Raw genomic sequence first — 20563 nt, 5'->3', positions numbered from 1 at the left:
CTGTGAAAACTAAATTGTAACCTGTTTATGTTCTTAAATAGATCTTTTGAGACACAGTTGTCTAGAGTCGAGGCTGAGTTGTTAAGAAGGGAAGCACCTCCTTCCTATGGACAGCTGATTGCTCAGGGCTTAATTCCACCAGTTGAAGACTTCCCTGTTTGCTCACCAAATCAGGTAAGAACTTTCATATTAATTAAAAATAGATTACTATGAATGAGAAGTATAAAATCATAAAGTACTGAATCACTTAGCTAGCGAAACACCTTATTGCAGAGCAGTTTCTGCTCACTTCCAACAAGTTGACAAAAACTCTTTGCAGATCTTTGAAAAGTTACTGTGAACAGCACAGCATCTGTTGTCACACTATGTTTTAACACCACATGGTGGCGCTTAACAACCTTGTCTAAGATTACCAAATTCATACCGTAGCTTGAAATTCAGTGATAGCTCTTAATTCTTCCACAAAACACAGGCAAGCTGTTTCTCCTCCTTGGTCATAAATCTGTGTGCTCATATAAGATTGTTTTTGTATTGTCACTAGATATATAGCTTTCTGCGGTACAAAGTATTTTTATTGTCACCAGAATAAAAACATACTTGGTTGAAAGTCAGTTTTTTAAAATAAAATAAAATAAAATGGGTATATCATCAAACTCCACGTTAGGAAATTTTGCCCTGCCTTTCTTATCCAAAAGCATTTAAGGAATTCGTAAGCAGCAACTTAATCCAAAATCACTGGAAAACCAGGCTAGTGATTTGGGGTACCTAAATGTGGATCAGTATAAGTAATTTTGCTCACTTGATAAATACTATAAATGGGTGCTTAATTTACAAAATGTATTAGATACATGTCATGTGTATATATTCATATTTTTATTTTGAGCAATTTAAATGTAAACAAAAAAGAACATAAGCACTGTCATTGAACCCAGTCCTCAACTGTTAACAAAATGATTCTCACATACGTATTTAACTGAAGAACAGTCAGAGGACTTAGATTCTAGACTTGCATGTTGCCAAATTGAATGAAGCTTATCTAGAGAGCTCCTTATTGCATTTTTTTCCAAGGTGTTGTGTCAGGGAACTGCCATCAGAGCATCAGGTGGTGGAGGGACTCAGGCAGGATGAAAGAGACTCAACTGCTGAAGCAGGGACCAGCAGGGGGAGGAGTGGGTCTCTGAGGGAATGCGAGCAGGAGGGAGGGCTCAGGGAGGCTTCCAGCGAGAACAGTGGGGAGGTATCGGAGTCTCCCATAGGGAGACCCATACCTCGCAGGAAACTGTCACGCCGTGAGTCCAGGAGACGCGTTTCCGTTAAGGAACTTCTTTGCTGGAAACGCTTCCGCAGACAGCCACTGTCGGACTCTACTAGTGACTAGAGCAGACATGTCTGAGGAGCTCCGTCACACACGGAGGTTTGTGGGGGCGCACAAACTCTGAGGGAGCACGTTTTCACGCACAAGCAGCTAATCAAACCCTCACAGCAGTCCGACAGTCTTTGTACGCTGCCTGTGCAAGAGAAGGCATCATGAGCGAACCAACCGGAACCGGAGGAGCAGGGGCTGGAGCTGGTCCAAGCTTGGAAGATAGATACCGAGCGTTGGAGGTTCAACTGGCCCTGCAGACGGCGAGGCTGGAGGAGAGAAGGGCTCAGGATGCAGACAAGAAGGGGAGAGCCACTCAATTCCCCAGAAAGGTACCAGGATTGGTGCAGAAATTTGGGGGGGACCCCAAGGACTACCATGCTTTTAGGACAGAGATGCAATATGCCCTTAATGTGCAGTTCGATGAGTTCCCTGATGAGGAATCGCGAGTTGCTTTTGTAATTGGGCATCTTGAGAAAGGGGCTAGAGACTGGGTGCGACCCCTAATGGCAACGCACAATGACATACTAAAGGACACAATGAAGTTCTTTCGTGCAATGGATATCATGTTTTCCAGCGATATTGAGGAAGGGGTGGTGCGCAGACAGCTAATGGCTTGTAAGCAGGGGAGTCGATCTGTCCGTGAATATTGGACTGAGTTTACCATGCTGATTCACAGACTGAGTTGGGATTTATCGGCGGCACCCGTTCAAATGCTATTTGAAGAAGGTCTTTCTTCGGGGGTGAAAGACGAGCTGGCACGGAGCCCCAGGGCGGAGTCTATGGATCAGCTGACCAAATCTGCGCTGACCATAGGAGCGCGGCAGGAGGCAAGAGCCTTGGAGAGGCGGGAAGGGAGAGGGGAACGTTGGAAGGAGTTCCGCATTCCAGACATTCCTGAGCCAGCTTTCCCGCCGGCAGAGCCGATGGAAATCGGAACAGCGCGCGCGCGCGCATTTTCAAAAACCAGCGAGGGAGCTAAGAAGGAGGGAAAGGGCCCCCGGAAATGCTATCTCTGCCAACAGCCAGGCCACTTTGCCAGAGTCTGCCCCCAGAGGAAGGAATGGCAAGGGATGGTGGGAGCTGTTGAGGGGGGAGAAGAAGGGGGAGCGGAGCAGGTAAAAGCCAACGCCTGGTTGCCACAATTGGGGCACTGCAGCCAGGCCAAAGAGCAGTGAAAGTGCCCGTGCCAGAAGCTCCTCGACCTGCTCTAGTGATTGAAGTGTCGCTAGAGCTGCAGAATGGGCACCCCCTAAAAATAAAGGCGCTATTGGACTCAGGCAGCTCCTGCAATTTTATGAGCAAGGAGTTTGCTGCTGAACACCAGATACAGACCATCCCTTTAAGCAACCCCCTGCAGGTGACCACGATTGATGGCAGGGAGTTGTTGGGAGGAGGAGTCCGCTTGCAGACTGTCCCAATGATAATGAGGGTGGCAAGGCACACAGAACTGATAGCGTTTAATGTGGCCACCCTGGGAGGCGCTCCCATTATTTTGGGAATGAGCTGGCTAGCTCTACATGATCCGCTGGTTGGCTGGCATCAAAGAGTGGTGTCCTTTGGTTCAGCACATTGCCTAGAACACTGCAAAGGGGAGAAGGGTTCCGTAGGGGCCCAAGCCACCCTAGCAGGGACTGAAGTAATGGGGAAGGTGAAGGTACCACCACAGTATGCAGATCTCAGCGACGTGTTCAGCGAGAAGGAAGCTGACCAACTACCACCTCATAGACCCTTTGATTGTCAGATCAATTTACTCCCTGGAGCACAGCTTCCCGTGGGCAAGTTGTATGCCATGTCAGACAGGGAAATGCAGGAGTTGCGAGGGTTCATTGACAAGAACCTGAAGAGAGGCTTCATCAGAGAGTCCAAAGCAGCAGGGGGGAGCCCAGTGTTCTTTGTGGACAAAAAAAATGCAGACAAGCCGAGACTTGTATGTGATTTTAGGCGGCTGAATGCAGTGACTGAACCGGTGGCGTTCCCTATGCCCAGAATTGATGATATTTTGACCATGGTGAGGAAGGGAAAGATTTTCACAAAGCTGGATCTAAGGGGGGCGTACAACCTGATACGCATAAGGAAAGGGGATGAATGGAAAACCACCATGTTTACCCCTTTGGGGGCGTTTGAATACCTCGTTATGCCATTTGGATTACAAGCAGGCTCCGCGTGTTTTCAATCTTTTATGAACCACGTGCTGGGCCCTTTGCTCTACAAGAATTGCGTTGCCTTTCTAGATGATGTGTTGGTGTATTCTGAGAATGAGGAGCAACATGTGAGAGACGTCAGAGAAGTGTTGAGCAGACTGCAAGCCAACAGGCTGTGGGTCAAACTGGAGAAGTGTCGGTTCCATACCAAGGAGGTGGAATTCCTGGGGTACCGCCTGTCAGACAAGGGATTGGCCATGGATCCCGGCAAGGTACAGGCAGTGCTGGAATGGAAAACACCCAAAACCAAGAAGGATGTGCAGAGGTTCCTAGGGTTTGGAAACTTTTATCGTAAGTTCATCCGCAACTTCGCCCATCTGACGGCGCCCATCACTGACTGTCTCAGCAGTAAGAAGAAGTTTGTATGGACGGCGGAGGCGGGGCGAGCGTTTGAGGAACTGAAAAGGGCCTTCGCCTCTGAAGAACAACTTCTGCATGTGGATTTACGAAAGAAGCTAAGGGTTGAAACAGACGCATCTGACAGAGCCATAGGGGCGGTGCTTCTTCTGCAGCCGGGGAAGGAGGAGTCGGAGTGGCGTCCGTGTGCCTTCTTCTCGCGGAAGCTGAACAAATCCGAGAGGAACTACACGGTGTACGACCGAGAACTGCTTGCTATTCATGAGGCGTTCCGGAGATGGAGGCATCTGCTAGTTGGTGCACAACATAAAGTGCAAGTGTGCACGGACCATAAAAATCTAGAGTACTGGAGAACGGCGCGAGTGCTCAACCAAAGGCAGTTGAGATGGGCCCAAGAGTTCTCCAAATTTAACTTTGAGATTTGTTATGTGCCAGGCCCAGAGAATGTTAGGGCGGACGCTCTCTCACGCAAGCCTGAATATTTGGAGGGGGAGGGAGCACCCGAAGAAACCCATATCATTCCAGAGGACCGCTGGGTGTGTGGGGCGACTTTGGTGGGGCAAAGGGAATTGGTAGAGGGTACGGTGCAGGATGCATACGCCCAGGGGAAACTCAGGGATCTCAGAGGGGAGGAAGACAAACCCGGTGGTTTTGAGGAGAGAAATGGGGCATTGTATTATAAGGGAGCGTTATATATACCTGAAGGGGAATTGAGGGAGAAAGTACTCAAGCAGCTGCACGATAGCCCCACAGCAGGGCACTTTGGGCAACACAAAACCATGTGGCTGGTTACCAGGGAATTTTGGTGGCCCAAGGTCAGGGAAGATGTGCGGGAGTATGTGAGAGGGTGTGAACAATGCCAAAGAGCCAAGGGGGAGAGGCAGGCGCCGGCTGGTTTATTAGAACCACTGCCCACACCCGAGAGACCGTGGGAAGCAGTGGCAATAGATTTCATGACTGATCTGCCAAGGTCTAGAGGGAAAACAGCCATCATGGTTGTAGTAGACCTGTTAACTAAAATGGCCCACTTCATAGCCTGCTCACATGCGGTTACAGCAGAAGAAACCGCCAAATTGTTTGTAGAGAATGTGTTTAGGTTGCATGGCGCCCCCTTGAGGGTGGTTTCAGACCGAGGGAAACAATTTACTTCCAGGTTCTGGAGGAAGCTCATGAGCTTACTGCATGTAGAGGTTAATTTCTCGACGGCCCGTCATCCTGAAACCAACGGGCAGGCGGAAAGAGCAAATGGGGTTCTCCAACAATATTTGAGGTGTTATGTTAATGACAGAGAGAATGATTGGGTGGAGAAGCTGGCGTTGGCAGAATTTGCCTACAACAATGCAGAGAATGTGTCCACGGGGATGAGCCCCTTTTTGGCTAATCACGGGTGCCATCCCAGAGCCTTCCCAGGGGGGGAGGGGGAGAACTGGAGCGTTCCAGCTGCAGAACAGTTCGTGGAAGAAATGGAAGCGATCCATCGCCAGCTCCAACTCAACTTAAACAGGGCTAAGGAGGAATATAAGAGGCAAGCAGACAAAAACAGAAGGGAAGGTGAAAGCATCAGGGTGGGGGACCAGGTGTGGCTGTCAACCCAAGGGTTGCCATTCAAAGGAGGTTGTAAGAAATTAAGACCCAAAAGGCTGGGTCCGTTTGAAGTCATACAGCAGGTCAATCCAGTGGCTTTCAGGCTCCGGTTACCGAACCACATGAAGCTGCACCCAGTTTTTCACAGGTCGTTGCTGTCACCGTATAGAGGAGACAGTGAGGGGAGGGTCACTAGGGGACCAGCAATGGAGGAGAAGGAACACAGCTACCATGTAGCGGAGATCCTCGATTCCAGGTGGAAGGGAGATCAAGTAGAGTATTTGGTAATGTGGGAAGGGGAACCGGAGTCGGAAAACACCTGGGTTAGGGCAGAGGATGTCAATGACGAGGTTTTAATAGAGACTTTTCATCAGAGGTTCCCACGTAAACCTCAGCCTGTAGCGAGGTTCCGAAGGGAATACTTTGCCACCACCGACGAGGAAGAGGAGTTGGAGGGGTTCCCAGATTCTGAAGAGGAGGAGGATTCAGCTGGCCAGGACGACGATCGATGGAGAGAATTGTTCGAGACGTCAGAAGATGAGGAAGATTCGTTTCGGGGTTTTAGCCCTTCACCTCCCAGGGGGGAGGAATTGGGAGGGGGTGAGGGGGGCCCTGGAGGGGAGGTGGATGTCAGGGAACTGCCATCAGAGCATCAGGTGGTGGAGGGACTCAGGCAGGATGAAAGAGACTCAACTGCTGAAGCAGGGACCAGCAGGGGGAGGAGTGGGTCTCTGAGGGAATGCGAGCAGGAGGGAGGGCTCAGGGAGGCTTCCAGCGAGAACAGTGGGGAGGTATCGGAGTCTCCCATAGGGAGACCCATACCTCGCAGGAAACTGTCACGCCGTGAGTCCAGGAGACGCGTTTCCGTTAAGGAACTTCTTTGCTGGAAACGCTTCCGCAGACAGCCACTGTCGGACTCTACTAGTGACTAGAGCAGACATGTCTGAGGAGCTCCGTCACACACGGAGGTTTGTGGGGGCGCACAAACTCTGAGGGAGCACGTTTTCACGCACAAGCAGCTAATCAAACCCTCACATGTTGTTTCTCCATAGCATCTGCCTTACCCGTGCCTTTGTTTTCACAGGCTTCTGTTTTAGAAAATCTGAGGCTAGCAGTGAGGTCTCAGCTTGGATTTACCTCTATCAGGCTTCCAATTGCGGGCCGGTCAAGCAATATTTGGAACCGAATCTTTAATTTTGCAAGATCTCGCCATTCTGGATCCCTGGCACTGGTTTCCTCAGACGGAGATGACATTGCCAACCCGAATGCTAGCAGAGAAGGTGAAAGAAACGGCTCTCACCGAAACCTCTTTTCAGTAGAGTCTGATGATACAGACACAGAAACTGAACGAAGAGACACAGCAGGTGCCGTTGGTGGCGTTGCTGCTACTTTGCCTCAGAAGGTCCCTCCTGCAACAGCCGTCGAAGCAGCTGTCGTCTGTGGTGCTTCCTCAGCTCAGAATATCAGCAGCAGTTCGGACGGTGGAAGAGAAGCAGCGAGCGTGGAAGCCCCGAGTTCCAGTCCAGGGCGCCACCAGTTCTCCAGTGCACTTAGTCGTATGACTCAAGGGTTACGTTGGGTACGCTTCACTTTAGGGAGGTCGAGTCCCGTCAGCCAGAACCAAAGTCCTTTGAGACAGCTTGATAATGGGGTAGGTGGAGGAAGAGACGAAGATGATGATGTTGAAATGCTCATTCCCGCCTCTGATGCGGCATCAGACTTTGATGCGAATGACTGCTCAAGACCTCTTCTTGACCTCACCTCAGAACAAGGACAAGGGCTTAGGCAGCCTTACAGTGCGGCACATAATGGGATGCGGTCCTGTAATCGAGATGGCCCTTGTGAGCGCTGTGGAATTGTACATACTGCCCAGATACCTGACACTTGCTTAGAATCCGCACTGAAAAACGAAACTAGTGATGATGAGGCTTTGCTACTTTGTTAAGTCTAGTTTGAGTGGGTGGAAATGTATGTAAGTTGGAGCAATATTGGTGATTGTTTTGTACTTCATAATTAAGGAAAAAAGCAGTTGTTGTTTTTTCATTTCAAAAAAGAATCCAGGGCAAATCATGGGACTTAAAATGTTCTTGTGCATGACTGAATGAATATTTGTCATACGGGCAACTAAAACAAATGTTTTCCCAGGTCAGTATACGTAATGTACACCTGTTGCTATTTGGTTATTTAATGGTCATCTTCTGAGGGCTTTTCAAAGAAACTCCTTTTTCTATTATTAGTATTCTTAAAGCAAGTGCAAGGAAGTGACTGCAGAGAGAATACCTTTGTAATTTGTGAAACACACTAGCAACAGATGAGCTTTGTGGAGCCTCTCAAAATGTTCAGGCTTGTCTGAACATTTGCGTTTAAAGTGTTGCAGAGGTTTGCATCTGTAGCCAGTCCCTTACCCAAACTTTAAAGATTAATGCAGAATGAGGTAATATGGGGAGCCCTCTTGTGTCAGATAGTTTTAACATGATGGTGTAATTTAGAACAGAAACTTAGCTGCTCAACCACTTATGTCTGCCTGCCACTCACTGCAGGTTGTCAGGCTAGTTTGTACAAAATATTTATTCCTTTTTGAAATCAAAACCAACGTACTTTTGCCAATATAATTTTAACTGAATATACTAAATGCTGATTATTGCAAAAAGTATTCTTTTTCTCTCTTGTGGTTTATAATATATTTGTCTAATTACTGATTGTCATCATGCTGAACTTTTTCAGAAGGAAGAGAGACTTTCTCCAATACAGTACACTATATATTTTTTTCTTTTAGAAATTCAAACAGCAGTTAACTTAGATAAAACTGATGGCAAAAAAATCTTTTGTAGCTTTTATAACATTGACTTTAATAAGTTGGTCTAGTATGGTACAACCAAATAAGGTGTAAAAATTCAGAGTAATTTTTCATCTATCTTTGAAGATAGATATCCGAAGCAGTTAAAATATGCATTTAATTCTTGTATATAATGTGTTTTTTAAAGCTGAGATAGGTACCTATAACTCTAGAAAATATGTTCCAACTGCTAATGGATCATCTCCCTAATAGGGTTTAAATTTGTCTGGTCTAAAGGGATTTGCACTAAAACTATGTTAAGGTCTCTAAAGAGCTTAGTGCACAAGCACTATCACTTTAAGTACTAGTCTCTAATACTGCAATGAAATATATATAAATATCTAAAAAAAATATTTCCATTGCTCTGTTTTTGGGTTCTTGCTTTCTTCTGTTGTTTGTTGCTGCAACTGAATTTGCTTTACTAATTTCCTATTTATTCATTGTATTTAAAAAGCTGGTTTACCTGGCATCAGTTTGCGCTTTTTTAAAAAAAGAAAAAGAAATATTCAGTATATTTCAAGGTTTTTATTTTTGTTACATCACATTTTGGCTGCAAAACACACCAGTGGGGAGAAAACATTCATAGTTTCCAGTTTTGTGACCAGAAAGTGGTTGTTGTTGCTACTAAATGATATCAAGAAATCCATCTTTTGAGAAGGTAAAGATTGTCAATTGCTGTTATATTTATTCTTTGCCAGTCTAAGTAGGCTTAATGATTTAGTATGAAAAATGTATTTGTGTATGACTGTATGCTATTTATTAAATTTTCCATACATTGCTGAATGTCATTTTTAAAGCATGTTTAAAGTCTTGTGGATTTCTTGTTGTGTTATGCTGTCAGAAAAAACTGGCAATGTTTTAAGATGTATCAAATTAAAAAATCTTACTATGTATTGAGGTACTTTGTAAAGAGAAACCTGAAGGTATATTAGTTTTCTATTTTTGTAGTTTTTAAAAATAAAAATAAAAATACACAAATAGAAAACATGGTATAAAATGAGGGCTGCTGCAGTTATCATTATACCATACCAAGAATGGACACAGTGTTCTTTGCACTCTTTGCACACAATATAGGCTGTACAGTAGAACCCAGAACAATATTTGGCGAGCATGAAAAATTTGCAGCCACAGAAGGGAAAAAACAATTTGCTAACAGCAGAAGCCTCCACGGCCAAACTAGTAATTCCCAAGTAGGGAAAAACAGAAAATATTTTGCTGTAAAGTAAACAGAAAAATGTCATAGTGTTCAGCAGATAAAGGTCACATCAGATTTCCCAAGCTTGTTGCAATCTGTTGTATGGCACTTCATATAATAATAGGACAAACCTGTAATTATAGCTTGTAAGCAGAGTTTTTGAAATTGATAACCTGGTTCAAACATACGAAGGGGTTGGTTCTAAATTTGCATGATCACCCCCTCTATTCCTTCATGAAAACGTAATGTGAAAGTGTGATAGTGTAGAGCCCTGGTTTCTGTCATTCCCCTAAAAGTGGGTGAGGGAGAGATTGCTGCCATTCTGTAAGCACATCAAGGGTGCAGAAGCTCTGGGCCACCATAGAGTCTTAATCTCTACATTTAAGCGTCTTGCCTACAATTCCACCACATATGGGCTACTCTCTGCAGCTGTAACAACTGGGGTACAGAGACATGCTAAATACCTACTGTGCCTTGTCACACTCTTGCTAAGAAGCCCTTTATCTTTATGGCCACTTTCTATGTGAAAAGGAAAGCTAGTAATTTGAGGTGCTAAGCATTCATTTAGGTACACACATTAATAGTGGAATTCTAAACATGTTTACTAAGTACTTCGTTCCACTGGTGGTGAAACTCCTTGGCAATGTGCAGCTGGGGAATTTCAGGTGCTGGTCTAAAATGGCAGTTCTGTCTTTAGATGGTAATGTATATTTACATCAAAATGTTGTGAGATAGTTCTGCTGTATACAGAGGCCTTCTGGCTCGTTTTTCTGAGTGGGGCCCTGGACTTCTCTACACTAAAGTTCTGCCATAAAGTGATACCTTGGTTTACAATCATAATCCGTTCCGGAGGTCCGGTTGTAAACCAAAACAGGTTGTAACCCAAGACGCACTTTCACCAATGGGGCCTCCAAAAAAAGTGGGTTGTAATAATAATAATAAAAGGTTGTAATCCAAAAAAGGGACACACACTTCAGGGTTTGATGTGGTTGTAATCCAAAATGGTTGCAAACCAAGGTACCACTGTACTGGCATCTCTGCTTCCAAGTAAATGTGATTAGGAACACAACACAAGCCTGAAATCCTACATATAAGTGCACTTTACTGGGAAGTAGGGCTGATTTAATTCAAGATTTGCTTCAGAGTAGAGATGCACAAGATAGGGCTGCATACTGCCACTGAATTTTATACAGCTCAGTTTTTAAAAACATTTTTTTTTTAAAGTGACCTACTCCATAAGGTGGAATGTGAGATAATTATTTTTGGAAACTACTACTGGCGCCCAGAGGGACGCGGGTGGCGCTGTGGGTAAAACCTCAGTGCCTAGGACTTGCCGATCGCATGGTCGGCGGTTCGAATCCCCGCGGCGGGGTGCGCTCCCGTCTTTCGGTCCCAGCTCCTGCCCACCTAGCAGTTCGAAAGCACCCCTAAGTGCAAGTAGATAAATAGGTACCGCTTTATAGCGGGAAGGTAAACGGCGTTTCCGTGTGCTGCGCTGGTGCTGGCTCACCAGAGCAGCTTCGTCAGTCTGGCCACGTGACCCGGAAGTGTCTGCGGACAGCGCTGGCTCCCGGCCTCTTAAGTGAGATGAGCGCACAACCCTAGAGTCGGACACGACTGGCCCGTACGGGCAGGGGTACCTTTACCTTTTTACTGGCGCCCAGATCCTTCAATAAATTTACCTGGTCCCTTTAAATCTGCATTGACACTTATATTTAGTTTGCCCTGCTTTGAAAGGAAGATGGCAACGAATGTTCTGAATGCAGTAAGTCTACTTAAGACTGGAGTTGCTATTCCCATTAGATGCAGTTAAACTCTTGCATTTCCAGCGCTGCATAATCCTTAGGCAATTTACGCAAAAGTAAGTCCCTCCGGTTTGCATTTACATTTACTCACGGGTAATTGTAAGATTTCCGTTTTGCTTCCTTTCACTATCCTGAAACGCCGCTTTAACCAGGCTCGATCCCTTTTTAAAGTAAGGCATAAGAAGCTAATTGGAATTGGGTAAAATACTCCCAATTCGAGTTTTCAGAATGGCACAGAATAAAGAGTAAGGAAGTGGCTGCTTAGCGGAAAGCTGTACATGCCATTTTCAAATACAGTCTTATTTAATTTCACACAAACTGCTTCCAAAACTACTGACCCAAAACCCTCATTCTAAACACAGCCGTAATGCTGAGCAGCACCTACAAACTTCCTCGTGGAACAGCAGCGCCCCACCCACTCTTGTTGCAAGACAAAGGCTAGTGGGGAAGTAATTAGGTGCAGGAGAGGAAGGGCGATAGTAATTCTCACTTCCACAAACACAGTAAAAAAAAAAAAAGGAACAGGGAACAAAGGGTTAAAACCTTAGCCCCCCCCCCTCCCGGTAGGGAAAGTCACACGTGACTGCATGGAATGTCTGCCGGCAGAGGGAGAAAACTTTAAAAGTGCTGCTGCAACTGCTGCCACTACCTTGCAAACGCAGAGCGCCTTTCCCAGAAACTACGCACAGAAGCGGGAGAAGACCATGCAGAAGATTTGGATCCGAGGCGGGCGAGTTGTGAACGCGGACTGTTCACAAGTTGCGGATGTGTACGTGGAGGATGGGAAAATCAAAGCGGTGGGGGCGCATCTCCAGCCGCCATCCCTAGCAGGCGTCCAGGTGATAGATGCCTCCAACAAACTGGTTCTGCCCGGAGGGATTGATCCTCACACGCACCTGCAGTTCCCCTTCATGGGCACGCAGTCGAAAGACGACTTCTATCAAGGGACAAAGGTAATTATTGTCTTCGTTATTATAACAGTGCCGGATTTACGTATAAGCTAAAGAAGCTATAGCTTAGGGCCCCAAGCCAAAAAATTAAAAGGGAAAAAAACCTGGATGCACATTTCCAAAATAAAAAAAACAAATAAAATAAAACCTACATACAGCAACAGTGTTTTGTGTTGTGTAGGCTCCTATTTGTTATGTGCAAATGGCTTTAGATACCTATTGGGTCCATAAATTACCATATAGCATATATTCAACACAAAAAGCAGCGACAATTTGTTGTTGACAAAGGACAGCTGGACGTATAAAGGGCCCCATTACTTTCAGTAGCTTAGGGCTTCATCAAACCTAAATCCGGCCCTGAATAAATATACATACATACACACACAGTTAACAATGTTTATGAAAAATCAGTTTAAAAATCTCTCTCTCTCTCTCTCTCTCTCTCTCTCTGTGTGTGTGTGTGTGTGTGTGTGTGTATTTAAATTCAAAAAATTAATCATCATCATCTAGGATTCCCTGAATCCTTTTGACTTCTCTCCGCCCTTCCATGGTTACCATTATCAATCTTTTTTTCCAACTGCTTCCCTTATTTTCTCTAATTTTTTAAGAAAAACACTCCGTTTTTGCAATAGTTTTTCATACATTACAAGCATTACTCAAATCCTGCCTAAGTTTTTAGTTATTTACAGTGTTCTCTTAAATACGTTATAAATTTTTCCCATTCCTTCTTAAAATTCTCTTCCTGGTTTCTGATTTTCCCAGTCAATTTCACCTTTTCGGCATAGTGTGTGTTTATAATTTTATTGCTGTTTTATTTCCTTGACATCTGATGGATGGGCGTTCCACGGGGCTCTCTATCTATTTGCTCACCATCTTTCTTGGGGTGGTGCAGAAGGAAGAGTAAGGCCCAGCTGTGTGGCCCAAGTGAGCAAATGAGAGACACCTGTGAGGCAGCCTCTGCTTGTTCACTTTCCTCCTCTCTGGGGGCTCTTCCAGACAATCAGTATTCCAGGTCGGATTCAGTCACGTCCCAGCTAATTCATGTTGTTCAATTATAGTTGCTTGGCGTGCCCTGCATAACAAACCCACTTCCCAGGAAAGTTTGGGGAAACACTTGCTTTGATGGGACAGTTATTTAGCCTCTGGAAGCAGATCAGGATGAAAGCTCAATAAACAAGATAATCTGGAAGCGCCTTGGGTGGCACAGAATTGAGGATATTGCAAATTCATTAAAAAGTCCTAACATCCAGATATCTCCCTCCGGAATGGGCTCCTCCTCCTTTCTGTTTAAAATCTGCCTTTTAGCAACCCAGTGTTTCTTTTCCACAAAGCCTTCTGTTCCTTATCTCCAGTCCAAATAACTGGGATTAGTCCTGATATCAACACTTTGAAAGATCGCTTCCCACAGGTTTACAGGACCTGATAAATGTTTGCATAGATCTTCTTTCCTGGAATTTAATGGCTACAGATCAGTCAAATGGAACACATATTGCCAGTTCTTCACACAACTTTACTGACTGCCCGAGATCTGTTATACATTAACAAATAATACCTCACTATTTTAACACCTCTAATTCTTCAAACAACGGCTATCCAACAATAGCTTTTTCTCAACCCCACCACACCCCATGATTTGCTTGACATGTCCAGCCTGAAGATGTGCTGGTGAACTTGAGAGTTAGCTTGGCCTTGCAAGTCAGTTATTATTATTATTTATTAAATTTATATACACCCCAGAACGCCCCGGAACTCGTATGTTTCAGCTCCCAAACAATTGAAAACCGGAAGTCAGTGTTTCCGTTTTCGAACGTTCTTTTGGAAGCCAAATGTCCATCAGAGTTTCCTGCAGCCAATCAGAAGCCACATTTTGGAAGTCGAACAGACTTCTGGAACGGATTCTGTTCGACTTCGGAGGTCTTTCATCCAAAGATTCAATTGGTCCTAAACAAGTATTACCATACTAAAAATCTTGTTAGATTTCTCCCCCAACTGAGTTAATCAGATACTTTTATCACTATTTGTACTTTTCTGACAATCCCTCTCCTAACCAATGTGTGTACTGTGGTACCTCAGGTTAAGTACTTAATTTGTTCCGGAGGTCCGTTCTTAACCTGAAACTGTTCTTAGCCTGAAGCACCACTTTACTAATGGGGCCTCCTGCTGCCGCTGCATCACCGCCACACGATTTCTGTTCTCATCCTGAAGCAAAGTTCTTAACCCGAGGTAATATTTCTGGGTTAGCGGAGTCTGTAACCTGAAGCGTATGTAACCCGAGGTACTACTGTATATCAGAACATGAGAACAGTTCTGCTAGATCAGGCCAGTGGCCACCTAGTTCAGTTTCCTCTTCCCCAATACTTGTGGCAGACCAGATACCTGTGGGAAACCCTCAAGGAGGCCCCCATCACAAGCGCTCTCTCCTCTGCTCTGGTTTTCAGCAACTAGTATTCAGAAGCGTTACTGCCTCCCAATGCAGAGGCCAAGCCTAGCATCATGGCTAGTAGCTATTGATAGCCTTATTGTCCCCAGATTTGTTTTAAAGCCTTCCAAGTCACTGTAAGTTCCACAGTTTAACTACATGCTGCGTGAAGAACTGCTTCCTTTTATTGTCCTAAACCTTCCAACACTCAGCTTCACTGGATGACTCTGAGTTCGAGTGTTGCAAGACAGAGAGAAAAACTGTTCTTTGCTCATTTCCTCCATGCTTTCCATGCTTCAAAGGTGAAATTGTCTGCATACTGCACTACAGGTGCTTAGAAACTTTCTCTGGCCTCCTTGCACAGTTAGTTTTGGCTCAATGTGAACCTTCAGCTATATTTAAAGAGGTGATGTATAACTGAAAAGCCTCGATTCATAGTAGTGTTTTGTGTGTGTGTGTGTGTGTGTGTGTGTGTGTGTGTGTGTCCCCAACAGGGACTCCACGCTTCTAATTCCTGAGTGACGGACAGAAATTGAACAGCTGCAGCCTTTCCAGGAGTGGTGATAACAGTAATGCAAAGAGCTGCACCTGTTCAGCTTCTGTTTCTCAGGCAGCTGTTAAGGGCATCAAGATGCTGTCATCAAATAAGAAAGCAAGCTGTCTAGCCTAATCCAGAGAAGCATGTTGGAAAGCACTTTTAAAAAACTGTAGTTCTCTCCCCACATTTTTTTGTTTTTTTTTTGAATGACACACACTCTGTATCACCAAAGCAGCTGCTTTAAGAGGCCTGCGGTTTGGGGGCCAGTCTGCGCCTGGGGGCCAGTCCGTGTCTGTCCTGTGGCTATATATTGAGCCACAGATTGTGTAATTTAATTGCTGAGGACCAAAGTCCATATGACATTTGACCCGGATTCATTTTTCCTTGTTTCATAACGCTAGAATTTGTGGGCATCCAGTGAAGCGGAATGCTGGAGGATTCTGGACAGATAAAAGAAAGCATTTCTTCACACAGAGCATAGTTAAACTATGGAACTCACTGCCACTGGAGGCAGTGGTAACCTTTAAAAGAGGTTCAGACAAACCACGGGAGGGGAGATTGCTCTTGTGCATGGGTCCTGCTTCTGCTTGGACACTGTGAGAGGAGATGAGCCACTGGCCTGACCCAGCAGGCTCTTATTACATCCTAATTCAGTTGCCTGTAGCTTTGCCTTGCTTGGCTGTGTAGGAGGCTGCAGTCTTGAGTAGCAGATCTCAGCAGCACCAGCAGGCACCACTTCAATTTTCATTCCCACCAGTGCCCAAAAAGGAAAAGGAAAAGGAAAGCCTCACAGTTGATGTTGGCAATATCTCAGTTGGTTAGAGCACGGTGCTGATGATGCCAAAGTTGCAGGTTCAATCCCCATATGGTACAGCTGCATATTCCTGCTGTTGGCAGGGGGTTGGATGAGAATCAACACTTACGATTCTATCCTAATTTAATAATATTAGGCAGTCCATATAGTTGTTTAAACAAGAGCAGTGGTTATCAGGCATGCACTGAAACATAGAAAAGGCAGTGAGATTTTCAGACCACTGAGTAGAAGAAGGTGGCTGTTTGTCCTTCCAGCCTCGCTATTTGCCACCACAAGGGCTCTCACAATCCACTTTTGTTCACCAGTGCCCTTGATACAGCATGGCTGTGCTTAGAAATTAAAATGACAGATCTCATCCAGCCGGTGCAGCTGCTATCAGCCCCAGTAGGAACATAGGCAGCTCCCTTATGCAAACCCATTGGAACGTCTTGCTCACTGATTGGCAGCAACCCTCCAGGGTTTCAGGCTAGGAATCTTTTGTCAGTTCTACCTGGAGATGCTGGGGATTGAACCTGGAACCTTCTGCATGCAAAGCAGATGTTTGACCAATGACCCTTCTGCAGCCATTGTTGCCAGGTGAGGCTGGCAGAGCCCACCAAAAGAGGAGGCACCCCAAGCAAAGAGTGTTTGCCTGGGGCCCCCTCAAACCTAGGGCCTGCCCTCAAAAGACCAATAGGGAAGGAACAAGTTCTTAAATCTTTCTTCGCTTGGCAGTGAGGTGCCACTGTGACAGTGGGAACCACATTGGCGACCCCTGTTGTGTGGCGCACTCCCTCTTCAGTTTTCCTCTCCTTCAAAGCACAGCTTTGCTTTCCCGTCCCCCACCCCGGATGAAGCCAAGTGGGTTTTTGAATTTGCTGTTTTCTGTGCTTTGTCTTGTATTTTGGTACGGGCTTACCTTCCGATTGATTTTCTGCACAGGAGAGAGTGGTTATTAATTTGTATTCTGTTGCAAGAAACAGTGTCAGAATGCTTTGAATAACTTTCTGAGGGAGTTCAAGGGTCACCAAAGCACTCCAAAAAATATCTTATAATTGGTTGGTATGCCAGCCTTGACACATAGGGTAGGATTGCTGACTTTGCTCTTTTAAACAGATTGACTGGGATGGTGAGTTGACCCAAAGTTTTCCAAAGAAACGTAGATCAATAAATTTACTTTGGATCTCTCTTCCTCTTTAACACACAAACACACATGCTGAAAGATTCATTGCTTCATAATGTAAGCCTTTCTATTAAAGCATTCCTTTATTCATGTCATTGCTGTAAATATGGAAAATAATTCGCACATTTTTAAAAGGAAATTAGTATAAGGGGAGCTTGTATTCAAGAGCATGGCTCCAAACATACATAGACGTCTTAAACTGTGTGATATAATCACAGAACCAAAAGACCTGCTGGATCAGACTAAAGGGTCACCTAGTTCAGGTTTCGTTTTTGTTTTTTTGCAGTGACCAATCAAATTTCTCCAGAAAAGCCCAGAAACAGCCTGAAGGCAATAGGCTTTCTTCTTCCCTAGTAAACAGTATTCAATTACAGTGGTGCCTCGCAAGACGAAAATAATCCGTTCCGCGAGTCTCTTCGTCTAGCGGTTTTTTCGTCTTGCGAAGCAACCCTATTAGCGGCTTAGCGGATTAGCGCTATTAGCGGCTATGAAAGGCTTAGCGGCTTAGCGGCTAAAAGGCTATTAGTGGCTTAGCGGCTTAGAAAAAGGGGGGAAAGCGAAAAAAATCGCAAGACTTGCAAGACGTTTTCATCTTGCGAAGCAAGCCCATAGGGAAATTCGTCTTGCGAAGCGCATCAAAAACGGAAAACCCTTTCGTCTAGCGGGTTTTTCGTCTTGCAAGGCATTCGTCTTGCGGGGCACCACTGTATTTACTGCTTCTTCCCATGGAGGTTTTGTTTAGCCACTACAGCTAATAGCTATTGACAGGTCAACTCTTGTTTTAAAAGTGTGCAATGAGTGGCTATCACCATGCCCAATGGCCCAAGCAGAGCAAGCTATCACTTGGAGCAAGGGAGTTTTCTATGGGAGCAAAGCAAGCAGCCCCATGTCTTGAACTATCCCTGCAGGTCCCAGCAGGAATGTAACTGCAGCAGAAGTTTAGCAAGGAAAAAGGATGCCATGCAATTCCATCAGCAAGTGTACCTGCCTTACGCATGTGACACACTCTGGCTTGGATTGCAAAGGCCAACAGCAGAGATCTAGGGTTTTCCCCCACTTTGCTTGTCCTGTTCCTGGGAAGCGCAGGTCTGAGTGTTTTCCGCTGCCTGAGCAGTTTTGCCTTTTCCCCACTGCTTTCCCTTCAGAAAACCTGTTCCTTAGCACTAAATTATAGCAGACATCAATCTGGAAAAATCTCAGTTGATGTTTGCTCTGATTCCACAGTTAAAGACTGGGTTTCCTCGGAGTGTGTGGGGAGCGGTGGGACAAGCAAAAGTATGGATGAGTCCCTATATGATTTTATTTTGAAGCAGGGGCTTGGATTAGATTGCTTTTTGCATCTCTTTCAAGTCACTGAAGCTATAGAAAGAATGGAGCAGCTCTGGGCTTTCCTGATCCTGCTTCCATGATCTCAGCCAAGAAGTGAGCAATATCCATGAGAAAGCATCTAAATTTGGGGGAGAGGAGGGGAATGGGAGGTGGCAGGTTTTGTATACAGTGGTGCCCCGCAAGACGAATGCCTCGCAAGACGAAAGAGTTTTCCGTTTTGGAGGTGCTTCGCAAAACGAATTTCCTATGGGCTTGCTTCGCAAGACGACAATGTCTTGCGAGTTCCTGGTGGGTTTTTTTCCTTCCCCCCCCTTTTCTAAGCCGCTAAGCCGCTTATCAGCTGATCCGACCCCTGCTTAATTGAGTGCCTAAGGTGCTTCTGGCTCCCTCCCCCCCCCCCCTTCTGCATACCATCTGCTTGGTGAGGCTCGGCAATGCTGCAGACTTTTCCACCAGGATCTTTGGTGCAGCACAAAACCTCTGGCCTGTACACCCCCACACCCCCACATGCAACACATGCATGCTCCTGTTTCCAATGCATTATGTCGCCGACAGTTCTCCGGTGAAGTGCACTTCAGGTTAGGTTCCTGTTTGCTGCAACTAAAGCCACATATTTGCACTCTTAAGACCCATCCATTTGCAGCTGTGTTTGTTAAGAAGAAGCAGTAGCCTGGAAACCACAGCCAGCACTCACAGAACTAGCGGCACGGCCGAATTAGTACAGGACCTTTTTAAATAAGTGTTTCTTTATTGAAAGTTTTTGACATAAAAGACAATAAAAATCAAACTGGTCTAAATAACAAAAAGTAATAAGGGAAACCAAGGAATGAGAAGAAAGGAAAGGACCTTTCTATCCTGCCTTTCCTGCGGGGACCACCTTTCTCCCAGCTATCCCCTTCCTGTGTGTGTCTTCCTCAATCCAAGATAAAGGACTTCTAACAGAGAAAGTAGAATAAATAAAATAAAATAGAGGTACTTCTGCCTCTGTATCTGTCAATTATATGTGTACCAGTTATACAAAGTATTTAACATATGCACTCCTGTAGTTAATATCCAGCTTTTTTAATCCCCCCGCCATTCCTCAAGATGGCACTTCCCCAAACTCCCCTCCCAGAATCCATGATATCCAGAGCCATACACCAGTATGCCTCCCTTTAGCCTCTCCTTCCAGTGCTTACCAACAAAAATTTGCTTCCACCCATATAATTGCATAACCCATATAATTACTTAGTCAACCTCCAAGCTTCCCAATAATCATTGAGCCTGGGCTTGACTGGCTACAGCAAAAATGAGAGAATTGATTCTCTCCTACACACTCACACTCACACACAGAGACAAACAAGCGAGGGTGGTCATGACACTTTACTTTCTTTACAATAGTAAAAAATTGTGAGACAGAGCATGAAGGGAATTGTAGTTTTGAAATAAAAACTTCAACAGTGCATGAATTTTAAGCCTTTCATATTTTGCAAGGGACTGAAAGGGTAATTGGGAGAAAGCAGAACCTTGCGACACTTCCTTCATCGCCAACCTCTTTTTCTTTTTTCTTTTAGGCTGCTGTAGCAGGAGGCACGACAATGATCATTGACTTTGCGATACCTCATAAAGGCTGTTCTCTCATTGAAGCCTATGAGAGATGGAGAAACTGGGCAGATCCCAAAGTCTGCTGCGATTATGCACTTCATGTGGCCGTCACGTGGTGGAGTGACAAGGTAAGCAGAAGGCCAGTAGCATGTTTGTTCCTTCAAGTGTGTCCAACATGCGCCAAGGACAGATGCCGCGAGTTGCACAGAAAACGGTGTGTGTGGCGTTCTTGCCAAGTGACCAAGGGCCCAGTTGTGGCACATTTAAATTTGCCTTCCTTCCTCTTGCTTCTTGCTGGGCAGCTACTTGTGTCCATTCTGTGTGGGGGAGGTACATATTTTGCGCTGTTTTAGATTGTTATTTTTCTTTGGACAAAAACATGATGGGTTGTATGAGATGAAGTTGCTGCATTCACTCATGGAC

The 20563-nt window shown here is 45.3% G+C and overlaps 2 protein-coding genes across 2 annotated transcripts in view; both read left to right on the top strand.

Moving 5' to 3' along the window:
- The window catches only part of LRP12 (LDL receptor related protein 12), a 40043-nt gene extending 30808 nt beyond the window's left edge, over positions 1 to 9235 (top strand). Inside the window, exons 6-7 of the mRNA XM_081204530.1 lie at positions 42 to 174; positions 6593 to 9235. Coding sequence (XP_081060656.1) covers positions 42 to 174; positions 6593 to 7453 — 994 coding nt within the window. The 3' untranslated portion in view covers positions 7454 to 9235. The remainder of the gene's footprint in view (positions 1 to 41; positions 175 to 6592) is intronic.
- A 2681-nt stretch (positions 9236 to 11916) lies between these two features.
- Positions 11917 to 20563, top strand: part of DPYS (dihydropyrimidinase) — a 39420-nt gene continuing 30773 nt past the window's right edge. The window contains exons 1-2 of the mRNA XM_081204736.1: positions 11917 to 12297; positions 20110 to 20268. Coding sequence (XP_081060862.1) covers positions 11932 to 12297; positions 20110 to 20268 — 525 coding nt within the window. The 5' untranslated portion in view covers positions 11917 to 11931. The remainder of the gene's footprint in view (positions 12298 to 20109; positions 20269 to 20563) is intronic.

Source organism: Podarcis bocagei (genome assembly GCF_964188305.1).
Source record: "Podarcis bocagei genome assembly, chromosome: 8".
Classification (NCBI taxonomy): Eukaryota; Metazoa; Chordata; class Lepidosauria; order Squamata; family Lacertidae; genus Podarcis; species Podarcis bocagei.
The sequence above is the reverse complement of the archived record's forward strand: the minus strand, read 5'-3'. Positions and strand labels throughout refer to the sequence as shown.